This window comes from Carica papaya, chromosome 1 (genome assembly GCF_054855325.1).
Source record: "Carica papaya isolate Zhongbai chromosome 1, ASM5485532v1, whole genome shotgun sequence".
Classification (NCBI taxonomy): domain Eukaryota; kingdom Viridiplantae; phylum Streptophyta; class Magnoliopsida; order Brassicales; family Caricaceae; genus Carica; species Carica papaya.
Genome location: NC_142309.1, coordinates 20,967,219 through 20,989,484, shown reverse-complemented (window position 1 = coordinate 20,989,484; position 22,266 = coordinate 20,967,219). Strand labels below are relative to the sequence as shown.

General features: G+C 36.2%; 1 protein-coding gene and 2 pseudogenes across 3 annotated transcripts; 1 reads left to right on the top strand and 2 right to left on the bottom strand.

Moving 5' to 3' along the window:
- Positions 1-8,795: 8,795 nt before the first annotated feature.
- LOC110808444 (putative carboxylesterase 18 pseudogene) lies at positions 8,796-10,165 on the bottom strand (annotated as a pseudogene).
- Positions 10,166-10,880: 715 nt separating this feature from the next.
- LOC110808439 (putative carboxylesterase 18 pseudogene) lies at positions 10,881-12,283 on the top strand (annotated as a pseudogene).
- Positions 12,284-12,824: 541 nt separating this feature from the next.
- On the bottom strand, positions 12,825-21,196 carry LOC110808426 (eukaryotic translation initiation factor SUI1 family protein). Of its 3 annotated transcripts, none has more exons than XM_022033919.2 (9): positions 20,764-21,196; positions 18,040-18,151; positions 17,302-17,492; positions 17,067-17,161; positions 16,580-16,987; positions 15,912-16,020; positions 14,775-15,420; positions 13,817-13,941; positions 12,825-13,162 (listed from the first exon to the last, which is right to left on the bottom strand). In XM_022033919.2, the coding sequence occupies exons 1-8, from the start codon at positions 20,896-20,898 to the stop codon at positions 13,820-13,822; spliced, it is 1,818 nt and encodes a 605-aa protein (XP_021889611.1). In that variant the 5' UTR covers positions 20,899-21,196; the 3' UTR covers positions 12,825-13,162; positions 13,817-13,819. The 3 variants fall into 3 exon arrangements, with proteins under 3 accessions (XP_021889611.1, XP_021889612.1, XP_021889610.1); XM_022033920.2 differs by having other exon boundaries at positions 12,825-13,152; XM_022033918.2 differs by having other exon boundaries at positions 12,825-13,159; positions 20,764-21,195.
- Between the last annotated feature and the right edge of the window lie 1,070 nt (positions 21,197-22,266).

Genomic DNA, 22,266 nt, shown 5'->3' with positions numbered 1-22,266 from the left:
CCACCAGCATGTAGGTAGCAAGTATAACTCTCTGTTCGTGAATCACCCCAAGAGTCATGAAGTTCTTCTCTGTCTCAGTTAACTAGTACTCGGCCTCTTCAAAGGAGGATTCCCCTACAAAAGTAGATGAGTTTAGTCTTTTATACCTCTCAATGTAGTCTGGGTCCATCATGGGAGGAACTGGGTCCCGTGGGAGATGGACTGGATTGTGCTTGTGATGCAGTTAGGGCACCAGGTTATACTATGGCGGCGCCGGGTAGTACTGTGGCTGGGGCACTGGATCATACTCTGGTGGTGCTGGATGGTACTGTGGAGGAGTAGGGTCGTACTGGGGTGGCTCAGGATCCTCTTACTGTAGGGGTGGCTCGACCTGTGGCAGCGAGAGAGGGTCAGGAAGCTCCCTCCTTTCCTCCCGAGCCTGCTGGACAGCGATGAGTCTCTCCAGTTTTTCAAACAATCAGTCAACATCCTATCGAAGCAAACCCTCTCGGACTGCTCGGTTTAGTGGGGTATTCATCTCCTCATCTATTTATACCTGCATTTTACAAGAAATAGTTGAGTGATAATTCATTCTTTGGTGTTTCCAAGGGTTTTTGTGTAAGGAATAGTTCCGAGAAATGCAGCTCTGATACCAACTGCAACAACCCAGAACTTGAAGGCAAATAAATTATAAATTAAGTGAGGAAGCGAAATAATACTTTTAGAGTTTACATTCCTTACACAATAATTCATGATACTCAATAGGGCTACGGGAATGACTTTTCTAAAAGAACAACTATAATCAAAGAAATACAAGAAAAGTAAACAAACTGAACGTTCTACCCACAACCCTCTTATGGATCGGGGTCTAGATCTTGATTCTCTTGATCTGAAATGGTTAATGAAAGAGTGAGCTATACTATCCCAGTAAAAATATCACGCTACTCACCGAAAAATAAATGAAGGTTGCTAGAAATCATAAAAATAACAAATAGAGCTATCAATTTAAGTAAATTCATTTTTCATGAATAAAATCATTTACTACATACTTACCGTATTGAGATTTGCAAAATTGACCTATAGAGGCAATAACATAAATAATACTATAATCTCATTTTCAACAAGTCGGAACAACAACTTTCTCCTTTATCAGCCAACTGGTATCCATGGGGGTCCATAGGGATGTCCTTACGACGCGTGAACCTTTATTCAATATTTTTAACTAACGGCCCATTCCCATACCCCGTTCGGTATGAGGGTGAAACAGGTCGTCTTCATACCCTGTCCGGTATGAGCGCCAAAATACAAATCCTCGATACCCCGTCTGGTATAAGGCAACGTTCACGGTAGGGTTCCCTATGTACCCAATCCGTCCACTATCTCTCAAGATATCCAGTAAGACTACCATTCATCCATTCACTAAATCAAACAATTTTCTATTTACCTTCAATTTTTAGTTTCCCAATTAACTGTAAATCACGTAAAACAAGCAATACATGCATCAAGGAAACACAATCGAATTATCATACCAATTTCAGTGTATTATTATGCATTCGAACCTGTAATATCAATCAATCAATCAATTAAACATAGCAAACAATAATAAATAATCGATCCCAACTCCATTAGTAACCTTAATTATCTATATTTTTAAATTACATAAAATACTATTTTTTTTATAATTAAACTTCAATTCCATAATAGGGAATAAGGTGAGGGATTCTTACTCGAATCGATGTTTGAAACGTTAAGTTTTAAACTACGCCTACTGGAGGTCCCCGGTTTCTCTGAATTTCTTTTCGGAGATTAAAATATGCTTTAAATACCTAAAAATCTAAAATTAGTGTTAGAAACCCTTTTCAACCAATTTTGGGATTTCAGCACGGCAGCGTTGTCGTGCTGCGGCAACAGCACCGCCGCCTGCAGTAGTGTTTTACCTCGGGATGGCTGTTTTTGGCCAGTTTCATCTCATTTCGACAGGTTTTGTACTCTTCCCTGCGAGGAAACATGTTAAGAGGCCTCGGTTGGGCGAAAGAAGTTAAAAAACAGAGGCTTACTAGCAGTAGGGTTTTGTGGCTTCGTCGGCTCACCTTCGGGATTGGTGTTTTGCTTCGCCCAACCTGTAGAAAAAGGAATGATGATTATAATGATGAAAAAATTACACGAAACAGGAATTGGAAATGACCTCATCGTAGGCAGTTTTTGCTTTTTTCTGCGGCAAGGCCGTCAAGCTTTACCCGCAGTTGCTACCTCATTCGTCGGTCTTTTGCTCCGATTTGACCATCGGGTGTTTAAAATCAAATTTCGAGCAAATAAAATTTTTTTAATCTTTTTTTACGGTTGGAAGTGGCTCCAGCGTGGCAGTGGGAGTCAATTGGCTCCCTTCCCGGCGTCTGGTTCTTCTTCTCTAGTAGGGGGTCTAGCGGTTAGGGTTAGGGTTAGGGTTTAGTGTGAAGTGGGTTATTTATATTCGTCTCCTTTTAATCTGGATCGTCCATCGCATTTGATCTGTATCGTCTGATCATGTTTAAATAGGAAGTGAATATAAACCATTCATCGTGATTTGATCTGAATCATCTAATTGTATTTAAATAAGAAGTAAATCTGGACCGTTCATCACAATTTGATCTAGACCATACAATCGCATTTAAAGGAAAAACGGATCTGAACCGTCCACACGAGCAGGAACAAATCTGCACCGTCCGATCGCAGTCATGTGGATTGCCACTGTGGCCTCCCATGTGGCATTGCGCCAGCGTGCCTTGCCACGCAGCGTGCTTCGATTTGTCTTGACTGCTGATTGGGCATCCTACTTGGCATATTTTTCTTAAATTACGTTTTGATCCCCCGTTTCTAATTTTTCTTTTAAAAACACATCCAGAACTCAAATTTTCACCCTTTTTTCAAAAAATTATTTTCAATTTCATCATCAACTTATTTTTCTTCATTTTTATATTAAATAAAAATTTAAAATTTTAAAAAATATATTTATTCATTAATTTTAAATATATTAAAATTAATTAAGGGTATTATACCAAATAACCCCGATAATCGAGAAGATTATAAAAACTATCAATATAAACATGCACACTATAATAATAAGCAATTTAGACAGTACAGAAAAATAAGCGGAGAATCAGAATAAATGAAAATTAACCGGTTCCAACTCCACTATTGACTTATAATATTTTTAGGGTTCTTCTAATTTTTCACAAAATACACAATTATCGATTATTAATCCTTAGTTTACCATAACCGAGAATAGAGTGAAGAATTTTTACCTGGATCGATGTTTCGCAATGTCGAACTGTCCACTACGCCCCCCAACGGGTCTCGACTTTCTTGAATTTTTCTTGCAGAAACCCAAAATATTCGTCATGTACCTAAAAATACTCAAAAAATTTAAAATTGGTGTTGAAAACACTTTTTGGGTAATTTTAGGGTTTTGGCACGGCAGTGCCGCCGTGCTCTAGCATCGGTTCCACCACCCACTGCAGTGGTTTACCTCAGCTCTGCCGATTTGGGTTAGTTTTGGCTGATTGTGGCCGGTTTTATACGTATTCCTGTGAAAAAATGCGTTAAAGGGCCTTGATTGGCCAAAAATAACAAAAAAAACTGAACCTATTGGCGAGGGGGTCTCCTGGTACGACGGCTCTATCGGTTCTCCTTCGCAACTGGGATTTCTTCTTCTGCTAATCTGCACAGAAAAAGACAATGAACATAATGATCAAAAAATTGCGTAAAACAGAAAACGAAAAATCGCTCATCGAAAGGGGTTTTGGGTTTCAGCCGTCGTAGCTCTGCTGGACTTTGCCTACAATTTTTGGCTCATTCGCCGCCTTTTTGCTCCGATATGGCGATTGGGATACTCGAAATCAAATTCCAAGCGGGTATGGGAGAATTTTACTTTTTTGGTGGTCGACAGTGGCTACAGTGCGGCGATGACTGGGGGTCGGTCCCCTTCTCTGGCGAGGGTAGGGCGGCTAGGGTTAGGGTTCCCCTACAACGCGATATTTATATACTCATCCCGCGTCGATTTGGGTCATTCAATCTTTACTTGTGTAGGCTGATTGCATGGGCAAATTTGGGTTATCCATCGTGATTGATCTCGTCCGTCGGATCCCACCTAAAGAGGAAACGAATCTTAATCATTCACGCGCGCGAGATTAAACCTGAGCCGTCGGATCACTGGGCACGTGGATCGTCCATGTGGCCTCCTGCGTGGCACCGACGTCAACGTGTTTTGACACGCGGCGTGTTCCGATTCGTCGAAATTGCTGACTGGACCGTTTCGTGTGGATGAATTTTTTTTGTATTAATTTTTCTTTTAAAAACATCCATGAACTCAAATTTTCACTCATTTTTTCCAAAATTACTTTCGATTACATCCCAAATCTATTTTTTCAAATAATTTAATAAAAATAAATTAAATTAATTTAAAAATAATTTATTTATTTATTTTTATAAATACTAAAATTGATCCCATACCAAATTTCGGACCCGAATTGTAACGACCCTAGAAATTTCAAAGGAAATATATGTAAAGAATATGAGTGCAGAAGCGAAATAAAAGGTTCTGATTAATATCCCTTACACAATAACTTAAACGTACTAACAATATAAAAAAAAAAGGTCCTCTAAAGGAAATACTAGAAATGAAAGACTATAAAGAAACTAATAAACATCTAGGCATTCACCGTCTTCTTGTGGATTGGGCTCGGGAACCAAGTCCTCCTGATCTGAAATGGTTAAGTAAGTAATGAGTTACACTAGTCCAGTAAAGACATCATACTATATTACTGTTACAGAAGTAAAGGTTGGTAGAAAACTAAAAACAACCAATGGAACACAAATTTTGAATAGATTCATTTATAAAAAATCAAACCATGTACCGTCCACTTACCTCAGTGGGATTTATAAAAACAACCCATGAAAAATAATAACATCATAGATATCATGAATTCATACATAATCTGTAACATAGCATATATCATACTTTTATATTTCAATCATCAAATAACAGTTGCCCCCTTTTTCATCAACCTACTAGTATCCATGGGGATCCATAGGGGTCCCCGCTATACGTGAACCCTTCCCTTAATAAACTTAATTTCCAGGGCTGTCCTCATACCCCGTCCGGTATAGGCGCCGAACAATAAACCTCAATACCCCGTCTGGTATGAGGGTGAAGCAGGCCGTCCCCATACCCCGTCTGGTATGAGCGCCAAAATATTTAAAGTCTCCATACCCCGTCCGGTATGAGACAATGTTCCCAGCAGGGTTCCCTATGGACCCGGTTCGTCCACCATCTCCTAGGATATCTAGTGAAGCTGTCAACTTATCCATTCATTAATTCACACCTCTTTCCTATTTTTTTCTTAGTTTCCTGTTTCCCACATAAACGTGAATACTAAAGCAATCAATAACCATCCAACAAGGCAAGCATATCATTAGATTCACAAAGTCAGGTCGGAATGAAGTAAACAATGATTCATGCATTTAAAAACCATATAATAATTAAATCAGATACCATACTGCATTTAGACTGTAAAATAAATCAAACAGGAACTAACAGAGAAAGATGTCCGGTTCGAGCTCCATTAGCAATCGTAATAAATTATGCATATCTATTTAATTTATACAAATACAGTTTTATCATTTATTAAACTTTAATCCCGTGATAGGAAATAGGGTGAGGGGTCCTTACTTAATTCGACGTCGAAAATCAGATTTTCACTCGCCTACAAGCAGTCCCTAGATTCCCTGAATTTTTTTTTTGGGAACTGAAATGCGCTTACAGTACCTACACAGTCCCAAATAACTCAAAAATCCGACCCAAGGCCTATTCGGCCAATTTCAGAATTCCAGCACGGCGGCTCCGCCGTGCTCCGGCGACGGCGCCGCCGTGAGCGGTGGTGATCCGCCTTGGGTTGGCTGTTTTCGGCCGTTTTCTGCTGAATTCAGCCAAACTTGCATTGGTTCCTATGAGAAAACACCCCTAGGACCCTCGGTGGGCCGAAAAAAAATCGAAAACCGAAACTTACCGGCGGCGGGGCTCTCCGGTGCGGCGGCTCCTCCGACTCGAATCGCGATTTGGTGTTTTGCTCCGGTCAACCTGTAGAGGAGGGAACGGTGATCACAATGGTGAAAAAATTACATCGAACGGGAATCAAGAAGGGCCTCATCAGAGACAAAAATCGAGACAATCCGCGGCAGCACCACTGGGCTTCAGCAGCATTTTTCAGCCAATTGGCTGGTGTTTTGGCTCTAATTTGGCCGCAATTGGGTTTAGAATCGAATTTTGAGCTAATGGAAGAATTTTTACCTCGTTTGGCGGCCGAAAAGTGTTCCGGTACGGCAGCGAGTGGCGGTGGTCGGCTCCCCGGCGGCTGGACTGTCTTCTCCAGCGAGGGATCTAGCGACTAGGGTTAGGGTTTTGGTGTGGATGAGATTATTTATAACCTTTCGCTTTTAATCTGAGCCGTCCATCGTGATTTAATCTGGGCCGTCCGATCGCGATTAAAAAAGAAATGAATCTAGACCGTTCATCGCGATGCAATCTGAGCCGTCTGTGCGCGATTCAATCTGGGTCGTCTATGCGCGTGCAATTTGGGTCGTCCGTGCGCGTTTTTTATCCTGGCTGTTTGTGCGCGCGGGAACAGATCTCAGCCGTTCGATCGCGCGCACGCGGATTACCCACGTGGCTCCCTTCCACGTGGCCTCCCGCGTCAATGTCTCTGCCACGCGGCGCGTTCTGGTTGGCCGGAGTTGCTGATCGGACAGCTGACGTAGCGTAATTTTTTTAAATTACGTTTTGACACCCCGATTTTCAAATTTTCTTTCAAAAAGACCCATAGAACCCAAATTTTCACCCCTTTTTTCAAAATTATTTTCAATTAAATCCCTAAGATTTTTTTTTCATTTTTATTGTTTTTATTATTATTATTTCTATTAAAATAATTTAAAATAAATTAAATTCTATTAATATTTAATTATATTTATTTAGAATTAATTAAAAATAATACAATAAAATAATAATAATAATAATTCTTGGGTGTTACACGAATATTGCACGTAGACTAAATCTAAAATTTAATTTTTAAAATTATTCACAAGGATTGTTTTAGTGAATTTGTTTATTGAAAATTATTATTTTAATTCACTTTACTATTTAATTTACAAGATTCTTACATATGTCAAACATATCTTATTACAATTTAATTTTTTTTATTTATAAAAAGAAAAATTATATCAAAATAATTTTGACCTTATCACTTAATAGTGAAAAAAAAAATCTGAATAAACACTTATACCTATTATGGACAGAATAATAGAGATCGAAACAAATAACTCTCCCGATTTAAAATTAAAAAAAAAATAAAAGAATTTTGGACATTAATTTTCACTTACATTATAACATCTTTGATTTTTGTTAATTATATATATAAAAATAAAAACACCCTCTAATATAATTACGAATACATAGAATTTTAAGACACATCATATATTTTATTTTTCTAGTGTCTATATATAAAAGTATATATACATTTAGAGAAGAAAAAAATAAAATTAAAAAAAAAAAAAAAGTGAAAATGTAACAGAAACTAATCATGGCAATTTTACTAATTAAGATTTCAACACTTTAAAATTCATTTTCAACAATATAATATTGTTATATAAATAATATAAATTTAAAAAGCACAAAGTTAAAATATAATAAATCAAAATTTAGTTTGATTGGTTGGACTTTGGAAGAACATTAGGTTGCTTCATCATGAATCCTATTGATAAGCCCAGCCAGTAATTGGGCCTTACAATTCACAAAAGATGTTTCTTTGTAGAGCCCATTTAAATAATTCTAATTTTATATTCAACCCGGCCCATTGAAAATGGATAAGAAATAATATTGCTGATGAAGTATTTTAAATTTTTTATTAATTAAAAATATTTACAAAAATTAATTTGTTCGCTTTTTTACATAAAATACGTTAAATTTTCTTATTATTATTAGTTACGAAAAAAAAAGAAAATAAAAAAGCTGCAAAACAATAGCTCTTAAAAGAATAAAATAACGTAAACGATAAAAAATTAAATCAAACAAATTAAAATATTACAAGAAAAAATTTTATAGCATTATTAATTATGAAATATTGTTATATAGAAGAACTCGCTTATTATATTTATTGTCACAGTCTTATTAATTAATACTAATTATAAATAAACTCTATAATGAGTAAATTGATTAAAGACTATATTTACAATAAATCAATATAATTTTGAAAAATTTATATAAATACTTAGTTTAATTATAAAATGATGAATTTAAAAAAAAAAACTCTTATAAAACTTAAATAATATATTTTAAATTTTGTAAATTAAAATATGTAATTGTAATTTTACATTGAATATTTTATATCATTCTAATAAAATCGATATTTATCTCCCAGTGTGTTAAATCGATCTTAAACACCGAATATAACTAGATTTAAAGTTAGACACACATCTGTATCAAGTTAAACCTGGTTGGTAATATGACCGACCTGTAAGATTAACAAAGCTGCACTCCAACCTGAATCAGATTCGTGAATTTCTTAACTTTCGTTTTCATGAATTCCAGTCGTCCATTCTAGTCTGTTAATTTAGGTAAGCCTGTGAATGATCGAGCAAGATGGGCCTAATTGTTTGTCGTCCTCCATATCCGTACAATCACTGAAGCATCGTTATAATTATTGCTTACCATTTGACATGTGCACGTCTATATCTATCTATACATATACACACACAGACAGATACATGTACATATAATTTTCTTGAAGTTCAAAACAACGTCCAAAAGAACTTAATTTAACCCAAAAAAAAAAAAAAAAAAATTGAGATTTCTGCAAACAATTTCGAGATCAAACAACTATTAATAATTATTATTTTCATAATTATTTATAGTTATACTAATTAAAGTAGGTGAAGCCTGAAAGCTGATTCAGCTGGAAGAAGCCTAACGCTTTTGAATGAAATCCTTCATCTTCTCGAGAGCTAAACATGATTCAGTCAACTCTTCAAAAACCACGAAACCATGAAACATATTTTCGTACTCCACCAACTCGACCTCTTTTCCTCCTTTCTTCAACCATTCCATGTACTTTCTCTCCCAATCCAGCAGTGGATCCAATCCACCCGCAATAACCAGTGTATCCGGAAACTTCATCCCCGAAATCTCTACCGCATTCGGGCCAGAAACGTTCGCCGCCGGATGGTCTCTATCTGTTCCCTCCGGCAAAAACGCCTTCCAGAACCAGTCCGTACGCTTTAGTGGGAGAGCTGATGACGACCCGCCATTTCGGATCTCCGATTCCGTCCTTTCTTCTCCTCCGAAAAACGGTTGTATTGCTACCATGCCTTTGATCTTCAGATTCCGAAACTCGTGCTCACTAGCTCTCGCCGCCACGTGATGAGCCAAATTACCGCCGGCGCTGTCTCCCGCTAAGAAACACCTCTTGGGATCGGCAAATCCGGAAGGGAAGCACTTATCGAAATTATCATCAATGAATTTCAAGGCGTCGAAACTGTCATCGTATTGGATTGGATAGCGATACTCCGGCGAACGACGATAATTGACGGAGGCGACGACGACTCCAAGCTCCCTTACCAGGCGGCGACAGAAATTGTCGTAGACAAATGAGGCAGGGGTAAAGAAAGTGAATCCCCCGCCATGGAAGTATACGATGACTGGGCGAAGACCGGCCTGGTCTCCGGCGGGCGGCGTGAAGAGACGTATCCAGAGATTTCGAGAGACGTCGATGAGGGTGTCGGAAGAGGAGACTCCATGGCGAGGAATCTTGTCGGGAGTGTTCGTGAAATCGAAGAGAGTGAGAAGTGAGCGGTTTACGGTTTGATTGGAGTGGCAAAAGGTGTTACTGACGATTTTATGCGCCCCGATTAGGAAACGAATCTTCAATGGGATCTTTTTGGTGGCCATTTTCGATCTCTGTGTCAACTGGTTTACCTTGAGGCAGTTTATGGGAGTTCACCGATGTTTGGACGTCTGTTGTTATTCACGAAGTATGGTTGTTAAGCTTTGGGTTGTTGACAAGTACGAAGTTGGAAACCATGAAAATGAAGGAAAAAGTTCAATAAATGAAGGATATAGAACGTAACGTTTATCTTTTTTCAATTAAAGTCAGGCTTCTAGATTACAACATAAGACACTTCTAATTATTTTTCTTGTTAACTAATCAAAACTCAACAACTATTCACGTTTGGCAATTCAGATAAGGAAAGTAATTTGCACTTCAATTTCTAATAAAGGAAAAAAAAAAAAAGACTTAATTTACTTTTTTAATTAGAATACAAACTATTTTTATTTTTGTGGAATTGATAATGCCTCTCAACATAACATGCTTCGTCTAATTGGCAACATGAGCCTAAATGATATTGCAGTCCGATGAAATTAAAAGATTCTATACACGAATAAAATTAATTTTTTTTGGAAAAGTGATTATTTATGAGAGAGACAGAGAGGGGATGGATCAAACGCAATTTCTTTATTTCAATAAAAAGCATGTGTTTTTAAAATAATATATTTTTTTTTTAACTGATGAAGTCAATTTTTTTATTACAAAAAATAATAATAATTGCTAAAAAAATTAATTTAAAAAATATATATTATATTTTGCTGAAACAAAATTTAAATTGATTATTACAATCTCACTACTACATTAATAATTTAATTTTTTGTTTTTATATTAAAACAAATATTTCGGAATAACATCTGTTAATTCATTTGCAATTTTATAAAAACTTTTAACTGCTCTCCCTAACTGCATCACGTGATAATTTATCCCATCCCCATATATTTACATTTATATATCTTCATTAAATAAATATCCACGTGAAGTATATATTTTATAATGGCTGCAACTTCCTGACCAACGCAGAGCCATGACTGTTGGAAACCTCATTTTTCCGGATACATATTTCCTAGTGGTTGGAGAGGAGAGGAAGTAGAAACCAGTTCAGTAAAATGGCTGATCAAGAACAGCGAGTATCACCAGACCTTCCATGGTCGGTCAACCTTTTCCTCTCTATGCTCTCCTTCGCCGTCGACATCTCTCGCCGTTCAAACATCACCGTCAACCGTCGTCTCATGAGCTTCTTCGACTTCAAATCCTCACCCTCCAAAAAACCCATCAACGGCGTCATCTCCTCGGACGTCACCGTCGACGCCACGCGAAACCTTTGGTTCCGTCTCTTTACTCCCACCGTCAAACCCGAAGATGGCACCGGCGGCGCCGACCCACTTCCTGTGATCGTCTACTTTCACGGAGGAGGCTTTGTTTTCATGGCCGCCAATTCCAAAGTTTACAATGACTGGTGTCAACGGCTGGCGCGAGAGGTCCGCGCCGTTTTCGTTTCCGTCAATTACCGGCTCTCGCCAGAACACCGTTACCCATCCCAGTACGAAGATGGCATCGATGTCTTGAAATTCATCGACGCGACGCTCGATTCCTCAATTCCCGTCGATTTAAACCGGTGTTTCCTCGCCGGAGATAGCGCCGGAGGCAACATAGCGCACCACGTGGCGATCAGAGCTAACGATCATGAATTCAGCAAGCTTAATGTGGTTGGGCTGATATCGCTGCAGCCTTTTTTCGGCGGAGAAGAAAGGACGGAGCCGGAGAAGAAGCTGGTGGGATCTCCGTTGGTGTCGATGGAGCGTGCGGACTGGATGTGGAAGGCGTTTTTGCCGGAGGGATCGGACCGGGACCATCCGGCGGTGAATGTGTTTGGACCCAGATCGGCGGATCTGTCGCCGGTGAAGTTTCCGGCAACAATAGTGTTTGTCGGAGGATTTGACCCGTTGAAAGAGTGGCAGAAGAGGTACTACGAAGGGTTGAAGAAGTGTGGAAAAGAGGCCCGTTTGGTGGAGTACCCGAAAGCCATTCATTCGTTTTATGCATTTCCTGAGTTTCCTGAGTCGTCTCTGTTGATCCAGGAGGTGAAGAATTTCATCGGAAGCCATTGATCTTGTTGTAAATGAGACGAATAAACTAATTATTTTCGTGCTCTTTGGGTTTAATTTGGCTGTCGAATGCGAGTTTTTTATGTCTTTTTTCTTTTTTCTCCCTCTTTTGACTGTTTGATGGAGGGTTCAGGGGGGGCAGACATTTATTGGCGTTACTTTCTTTGCAGTTTTCTTGTTCGGAAAATAAGTTGGGGTTTTAGGACACCTGTACTTCGTGGTGAGAGTGATGTTGAAATAATTGTTAATTAAATATGTTATATAAGAATAATTATAAAAAAATTATTATTATTTCTTAAAAATGGAATCTGCGTTTTTAGTAAAAATATATATTACTAACAGTTCATGATGTTCAAACAAGAACTACGTGTTCTAAACATAACTATGAAATTTGAAATTATTTAAAAAATTAATTTAAATTATTAGTCATATATCAATATTAATAACTATATAAATATATGGTTTTCAAATAAAGTTATATAATAAATAAATATGTATATTATTATATATAGATACAATTATATAATATAAAAATTATTATAGTAATATACATTAAATATAGATGTAGATTTATAACTATAATATAAAATATAAAACACATAATATATTTATAAACATATATTATAACTTACTCTCCTAACTTTCTTTAAAAAAAAAAAAAAACACTTCCATTGGACGTTTATACATATATATATATATGTATGTATATGAGAGAGGTCTCAAATAACGGCTTCATCATAATTGATTTCATAGAACTCTTATGGTTATTTGGGTCTATGCCATATTTGCGTCTTACTTCTTCATCATCTAAAAAGAGCATACTCCCGAATAAGGCATCCCAAGTCTTGTCTATCCATATAATTGTCACAACTGTACAAGCTATGAATAAGAGCACGCACAAAAATTTAAACCAGCCTAGGAAACATATGTAGGTTTAGCAGTCTGCTTGCAAGCTAAATCAGTACATAACTTCAAGCATCATTTATACATCGCCGCAGAGAATGGTGTCTGCACATAAAAACTCTCTACTTGCCTGCTATAAAACATAGTTCAAGAAGACCAAAACTCTAATCCAAATCCAGCATAAGTTTTAGGATTTCAGTATGTCGATTAAGGCTGTTTTTGTTCCATGCCACATCCTTGCTAGCACCACCAATCTGAATACTGCTGAAATTCTAAATCAGTACTTTTTCTTTTTAACAAGAAAAAAATTAAAATGTTTTTCTTCTAAGAGAAAGAATTTGACGATGTTAAAAGAACTCAATTCTCTCATATCTACTGTTTTTTTGGTGAAAGCTATGTAACTTCTACTTATTCTACTTTTTATGGTTGTTGGATCAATGCCTGTCACCGTGAGAGAACAACTGAACAGAGAATTCAAAGGCTTAACCTATCAAGACTCCAATAACCCAGGCCCACCACCCTCACCCCTCGAGGAAAGAAGCAACAGAAACATATAAAACACATATTTCTAATAAAAAGAATTTGACGATACTATAAAAACTCAGTTCTCTCACATCTACTGTTTTTATTCCTTTCTTTTTCTGTTTGTTTCCTCTTTTATGGTGGTGGATTAATGCTGTCACTGTGAGAGAACAGCTGACAATACATTCAAATAATAGACAGAGAATTCAAAGGCTCAGCCTATCCAGACTCCAATAACCCCGGCCCACCACCCTCACCCCTCAAGGATAAGAAGCAACAGAAACATACAAAACACATACTTCTAAACACCTCTACATGTTCCAAAAGAAATATAATCTGGGAATGTAAACCACATGCCTCTACATGAAATATGATACGACCATAAAACAAACTTACTTCTTATTTCCTTGTTTTGTCAAGAACTTCAATGTATCTCTTTGGGATTCCATATTGTCCAACCAGATGTTTTGCCACATCATCAATCACACCGCCTTGAATAAGAACTTCTTGCCCCTTCTTACCTGGTGAAAAATTCAGACCAGTAAGAGCATGCACAATGTACATTTTAACTGATTACGAGAATATCTGACAACTTCACTGTCATGGATCTCACCATAAAGCCACCACTTAAAACCTTCTAGCTGAAATTAGACATCCTCCATGATTTAGTTAGGATGTTGAAGAAATCTATTAACTCCACCAACACATTCATTCTCACTTATCATGCTAGGAAATGTAAAAAACGGAAAGTAGTTAGGACCAATTTCAATTCCTTACTATTTTAAAATGGAAAATAACACCTAGCTGCACCGCCAGTTATGGAGAAAATCTATTATGTCCATTACTACTTATTATGTGATGTTCACATAGAAAAAACAAGAGGATTTGGGATTAGGAAATCAGGATCTCTTGAGAGTGATAAAATTTTTGTCATACCATCATGAACACCTAATTTCCTCCTCCAGTTATTCTATTCCTCTCTCCCTTCTGCTGACCTTCCATCCTAATTTCTCTCTTCTTCCTGCAACTGACCACTGCGACCCTAGGATGGGAAATAAAGATCTTTACAATATCTCCCTTCACCAACAACCCAAGATCTTTATCAATACTACAATATACAGCAATATTCGTGACACATATATATTAGGTAGTAGCACGTATGTGTGTGCGGATACATGTCTTCTTTTCAGTAGGTGGAGAACAAGTAAGAACAAAGATCGGATAATATACATATAAACATAAAATTGTCACCACAAGACTCCAAGACACATGTATATTATGTAGTTGCAGCAAAGCAACCTCCCATACCAGCTGAAAATCTTAATAAAGCAATAATTCAGAAATATGCATATACCTGGAAGTTCTGCGACAGATGTACTGCAAGCAAATTTCTTCTGTAACTCTGATGCCAAAGGTTCGGCATCAATCAAGAATGTCTCTGTACCTGAAACCCTTGTCACTTTCTTGTTACCTTGTCTTCGTTCAGTCATTATCTGAATTGTTTTTATGGCGCCTTTACGAACAACTGAATCAGTACCTCTAGTTACAACATGGTGGGCCTGCATCCGGCCAATAAATGCAGATCCTAAATCTTTCTTATGAATCTCTGTGGGGTATGCAGATCCCTTTTTTATAGCTCCTTTGAATAATGCATCACATAAAGTCGGATCGAGAACCACAATGGACTTGTTAGTTGGCTTGACGAGATTTTCTTTCTCAACATACTTGAAGACAATCTCAGAAGCTTCTGAAGCACTGTAAAGTCTCCCTCCATCAGCTCCAACAGAAGCAAAAATCGGATTAACATGCACACTGGGTTTATAAATCTCTGTCACTTCAAGCATTTTTTGTGATCGATTTTCACTAGTAGCATGATCACCAACCTGATCAGATTTCTCTACTTTCCGTATCTCCGGCTTGAATGACAAATAGTCTGGATGATTGCGATTAACAGAAAATAAAACAACTTCCTTTTTATGTTTGTCCTCTTTCACTGCAATCTGTCCAAATTTGGAAATAGCAAATTAGCAGAGGATGTAAAGGAAGGATTCTGAGAAACCAGATAAAACCAATTGAATTTACTGAGGAATAATGCCTTGCGGGGGGAGAGTCTCAAACAGTTCATCTAACAAGGTCTCAAAAATAAAGGGCCAATCACAAAATCTTCTAGTTTAAGTACACAAGAAGAGCAGATAATGCACAGCTCTGGCCTACACTGCTGGAATTGACTTCTCTTTTCTTTTTAGAGAGAAGAAAGTAGAAAGATTAATTATAAAAAAAAAAGTGCATCAAGGAGTTGCCCATATGCAAGAGATTTTCAAGTTATCAACAGAACTCAAGATATCTCTAGTGAGTGAAGCAGGAACCAAGACTTCTCTTATTAATAAACCACCAAGAAGATTCTGCTGTTTCTATTCCGCAAAAGGAAAAGAAAACTGCAGCCTGGGTTACATGTCTCTATGAGCACTAAGAGAAACGGTAGAGGACATACCAGTCCTACAGATGCTTTAGCTTGCAACCATTTCGACAATTTCTTGTGAGATGATTTCTTAATATCTAGCGTCACATTTGAAGGCCTACAAGGTAATACATGATTTGACCTGACATTGATCACATGGAAGCAACAACTTCTGTTAGAGCATGCTTGCACAGAAAATAAAGATCGATTAAATGGTGCATCAACATCCAACAAAAACTCTTCCGATGATTAGAACTTCACAAAGCAAAAACCAATCTCCAAAAGTATGTAGGCAAGTCTTTGCTTCTGATTCATGCCTCAATAACCCAGGACATATCAAGCATTTCGCAAAATAGACATGAGTTGTGGTTTGATAGGAACAACCTGCTTGAATATTTACTTTTAACTTTTACAAGATTTAACCAAGAGTCCCTCAAATGTTGCTTAAAACTGTCTTTTACTTAAAATTGAACAATCAGTAAGATAGAACTCGATGGAGGTCAACCAGAGGATCCCTCCCCACACTTTTCCTAACAGGAGAGTTTCAACCATTTATTATACTTTTCAATTATAATTCCAGACTGCATTAATGGGTTTCCCATCATGTCCATCGGTGCATGCAAACCCAATTATTGTGTGCATGCATGTGTGTGTGTGAGAGAGAGAGAGAGAGTCAGTCAGCGTTAGTGGAGTTATCTTACCATAATGTACTTCCAGGCATCGGGAGGTCCTTGTCCTTTACTGTTGTATGCAAAGCTTGGAGAAGGCATTTGTCTAAATATGCATCCACATCTTCAACAGAGAGAGCAAGCGGCTCCTCGACATTAGTTTCATTAGCAGAAGCATCATCTTCTAGTTTGATATCACCCACATTTGCAATTGCTTCTTCTGCCATGCCACTCTTAGCATCTATTTCTGTGGTTGAGACAGTGTTTGGTTCGGATTCACCTTCTTCTTCATTTTTAATGTTGTTCTCCGGATCCTCTGAAGCATCAGCAGCATCTTCACATGAATCAAGACCTTGAGATGATGAAACTAAAACAGGATCCTCAAACACAACATCTTCTAAAAACCCTGTATTTGGCACGTAATGGCCCTCAACCGATTCCCTGCAAAATGTTCTTAAAGCATGTCAGCATCAATGTTCCTCACCAATCGAAAAGTAACTAAGTTTCCACCTATACTTGCCAAAGGAAGTCACGGTAATAATGAGTTATCCTCAAAGCCTTCCCACGCAGACCAGCTTTCAGTGCTTCTGTACTGCTCATAGTAGTAGCTCCAACCTGCATAAGTCAAATCCTCTCACTAATACAAATGGTGGTGCTAATCAAATATTCAATATCAGGCCTCACTATAGTAGAATGTGCAAAAAGCATGAAGACTAGCAAGGATGAAAAGGAATATCGGGATTCAAAGAACGTACAGCTATTGGTGCTGGATTGCCAGGAACTTTTACTGCCCAAGGTTCCCCAGCCAAAAATGAAGGCAAACCTTCAACGGGGATACTAATACCAGGGAACATCAAGTCCGCGCCTCCTATGATATATCTAGAAACCTCGCCCCCCTTCAGCATGAAAGAAGGCAAGAGTTCAGGGACCTTCCAAAGAGCAAAAACTACATGACAAGACAATAAAAATGTTAAGAACACAAAACATGGGGAAAAACAACAGCAAAGCTAGGAAATAGTGCAGCAAAACACCAGTCTTTAAAACATAGAAAGCAAATGCATAACCCAAACATGAAAAAAGAACAAACAACATAAACATTCTTAATTGTAAAACTCTGTCAATAAGCTTGAAATAAAACTATGATTCTAACCAGTAAAAACATTTTTTTGAGCAACTAAAAGCATATATAACAAAATTAACTCAAAATCTATTTTATTACAAAAATTGTCATGAGCGGCAAAAGATGAATACAAAATACAAGGATCAACTAGTTGTTTTTGTGCCATTATTTTTGTCAGCGGTAAGTAACACACTTTTCAGACTGCATGATTAACCGTTAAGCATCACTCATTCAACAATTCGAAGTTGAGCAAAGTACAATGGATTCATAAATGGAAAAATAAAAATGAGCTGCACAGAAGTGTACCCTAAATACATTTCAACCAGTAATCCTTCATTTCTAATACATTCAAATACTAAGAATCATCATATACCAGTTGGGTATATCTCAGTTCCTCGCCCATCAATATCAAAAACCATGGGCAAGCCACCTTCTATCCCATACACTTGTACTCGATTTTGAAACTTTGCAACTGTTATCTCTGCCTGCATAGAAATTTCTTCACGTTAAGTAAACATAATCACATTTATGCCTTCTAATAGTAATGAGTAAATATAATTAATAAAGAATATTATATAAAATAAAATCAATCCGTTCTCGTGTCTTCAATAAGGAAAGGTAGATAAATATATCTGGAAGAATCTAATTTAAGAAATCTAACTTCCTTTCCTATCCCTGTCACAAAAGGCAGTAAGCAGTTGCTGCAAATCATCAACAGTTTAAATATTCAAGAACTGTCATTAGGCACTACTGTCACCAAAATCCATACACATATATCTTGAACCTAGACATGTTTGCTAGACATAATATCATTTTTTCAGTTATTAGCACTTTAAATTAACTTTGCTATTTTCTCACAAAAGAAAAAAAAAACTTTGCTACAATAATTTTTTGTATTTATTATAATACATGAGAAGATAAAATCTATTCAAAATTATTCCAACTTATCATAATTCACCTGCCATCTGAAATAAGATTCTATAGCAAAAACATATTGTACCATTACAGCTTTAGATCCCTAAAATTTTCTTATGGAACTCTTTGCAGATTGCTATGAGACTGTCTAGAAAACCTGTTATGCAAAACAGAGAAGACAAAGCACAACTCATCTGTTTTTCTATTTCTGTCATAGATAAACCGTCATTTGATTGTTTTTTCTACTTGGATTACAATTTAATCAAAACTTTTTGAATTATCCTCATCTGCAGATAGATTCTTTGATTCTTCAACTTCAGTGCAATCAGAACAAACTTTCCTGCTTATACTAATAAATTACTAATAAATTTTGATGAGCTGAACTGATTCAAACAACTATCTTTCTATGTTCTATTTTGATTCCAACAAAAAAGAAAAGAACCTAATTACTTGACTATTGCAAGTTTTTTTGTGTTTGTTGTTTGGAAAGAGGAGTTGTTTATTTTTTTGTTGGAACCAGAAGAAAAGAATTTGGTAGGTACAGATCCCATAAACACTTTTTCAGAAGAATGGGTCAAAAAACCGTGTCATTTCTCACAGGCAATGGCTAAGAGACCTAATACGACCACTTGGGTATGGAAGCCACATGCCGAGGCTCATGACTTCACTAAGAACTCAAAGATTTTTTTTAGAAGTATTTAGCACTCATTTCAGGACTCTCTCCATCATTCTTTGGCTGACTGGTGTATATCTCTAAGGCATTCATTTTACCAATTATGAAAACAATGGCTAAGAGACTCGATTCAAATTGGATCTAGTCCACACGGTTAACCAGTAGCGGGCCAAGAAATCTTGAATGAAAGAATCTGGGTGAGGGTTTCTGAGAAATACATAATAACCTCTTATTCTTTTTTCAAATTTGGCAATCGTCCGGAGCAACAAGCGAATTTCAACTTTATTGCACCTCAACTGGTGCACTGATCTTTGTGGCCTTATGGTACTGTTATCACAAAGTAGTTCTAAACTTTGTTTAATTGTAAGGTGTAGAATCCATCTTGAATCACCATTTAGTAAGGCTAGGAGCTGGGTCCCTTTCTCGGACACTATATCGAGTACATGTATCTTCACTAATTAACCAATCTCTAAATGCTAGAGTATATCTTAAAGAAATCCCACTTTTTCATGAATTTATCTTGAACCATAATGTGTAGGCTCAACTTTATCCAAGGTTTCCTATGGAAGCAACCCCATTTTTTACCTTGAAATTGCAATAGCATACACCACAACGAAATTTTACTTTCTAAATTCATAAATAATGCCATATATTACAGACTTACCTTTTCAATACATAGAATTTTAGGTGAACAAAATGGCACTAACCTATTTAACCACTTATTATCAATAAACTAATAAACGGAATCCTCTAACATCACCTAGTAAAAATAATCTTCTATAACCTAGTAAACACCATTTATAGGTTAATAAACCAAACCCCTATAATTTTAGTAAACTAATAATGACATTAAATAGTCAGTCGCATTGATGCCATTCGTATAAATATCAGGCACACGAATTTGGATATAAACTATAGATAGATGATGCAGAAATCGTGCATATATATGTATATCTATACATGAATACGTCTACACACACATATATATATCTATTTGGCTACTCCGCCAAGAGATTGGTTGCTTTCTTTATTGATTATTGTTTGTCTTTTGCTTCATTTTAGGAGGTTCTCTCATCCTTCATTGATAAACTTTCTCTTTTTCTTATCCTAATAATGTCAATTTCATTCCCAAAAAACCTATATAGACAATGATATGTATCATAACTAACCTGCACATACAAAACAATTTAGGGCAAGTCTAAAGATCTATTACAACAAGATTGTAAATCCGGACAGAAGCTACAACACAACGGTTTTAGTACAAAACCACTCAGAACGAAACACAGCCAACATCTGACTTCAAGATGTAAATATCCAAAATCTGTAGGACCAAAGAAAAGCCCTCTTCCTAATTCGAATCAATGTAGTCTGCCTAAAGTCATCATATGAACTACAAAAATAAACCAAGCCTAAAAAAAATCATAGGAACTTCGAAAATATAAGTTAAAAGAGAAATACATGCATTTCCTACACGAGTTCTACACAAACAGGAAATCGTAGAGAACGGACCTTAGGCGGGAGTAAGACGTCGAGGTCGGCATCGGAAGCTCGAGGGAACTTGTCGCGGAGGTTGCGCTTGAGCTTCTTCCTGTCTGCGCCTGAGAGCCTTTGATGAGACTTGGCCTCGACTGCCTTCTTGAACATTTTTTAGTTATTATAATAGAGAAATCACAGTTAAGATTGTCTTTGATTATATATGTATGTATATATAATCGGCTTATGAATCAAACACAACACGTCCTCTGCTCGCAGTCGATTGAACGAGAGTGAGGCTTCAGGGAGGAGTTCAGTTGTGCGCGTTTTAGGGGTCGCGAAGCTTCTGGAGAGATGTGTCTTTCCCGTACCTTTGTGCCGTGTCTCACCGCCATATGTTAACCACGAGGTACTTACATGTATATATATACTCTCCTGGCCTCGCCTGATTTTCGTTTCGGTTCTGGTTCTTTAATAATAATAATCGGATTTTTTTACAATTTATGAAATCTTGAATCTACAAAAACGTCAAAATTTCTCGATTTAAAAAAAAAAAAAAATCGACTTATTTATGCCCTCCTGATAAATAATAATAATAATAATAAATTCCAAATATACTCTTATAATTTAGTATTATTCCAATCTAAATTCTGTAATTTTTATACTATATATATAATTCAGTTTTCATTATTTTAAATAAAAATATTAATTTTATGTATGATATTTTACATTTTTTTATTTCTTCTTAATTTTAAATTTAAACGTTCATGTTTAAACATACATTTACTAGAAATTAACAGTTTTATATAAAATAATTAAAAATTAAAGTATTGGGTTGTTACAAAAATTATATATTTTAAATTATAATGGAACCAAAATTTAAGAGACAATTACGTACTTTGACTCTGATATAATAAATAATAATAAGAATAAAAGTAAATTACAACGATACTCTTATAATTTGGTATTATTCCAATCTAGATTCTGTACTTTTTATATTATATATAATTATTTGAAATAAAAATTAACAGTTTTGTATAAAATAATTAAAAAAGCAAAGTATTGGCCCGTTAAAAGAACTAATATTTTAAGTTATAATACAACCATAATTTAAGAGACAATTATGTACTTTGCCCTAATAGTAATAATAATTCTCTACAGAACCTATTATCTATTCAAATTCAATTTTCTGCAACTTTAACCATAAATAAAAAACTTTAAACGTATTTTTATTGAGTATTTCACATCGCACTTTATCATTTCGATTAAATTGAAATACATTATAACTTAAAATATCATTCAGCTTGAGACTCTTTCTACATAATAATCCATCAAAGTTTTTAAATTTCAACTGTATTGCAAACTTAACTTTCAGAAAATTTTAAATCTAGTAATTAAAAATTCTTAAACTTCATGCCACTGTTTAACTTCACAAAGTTACTAATAGCATGAACTTACTTTAGCCGAGGAAACACTAATCGTTTTGAGATAAGAGACCGGTTCAGTAAAAATATATAGCCAAAATAATATAAGGTTATT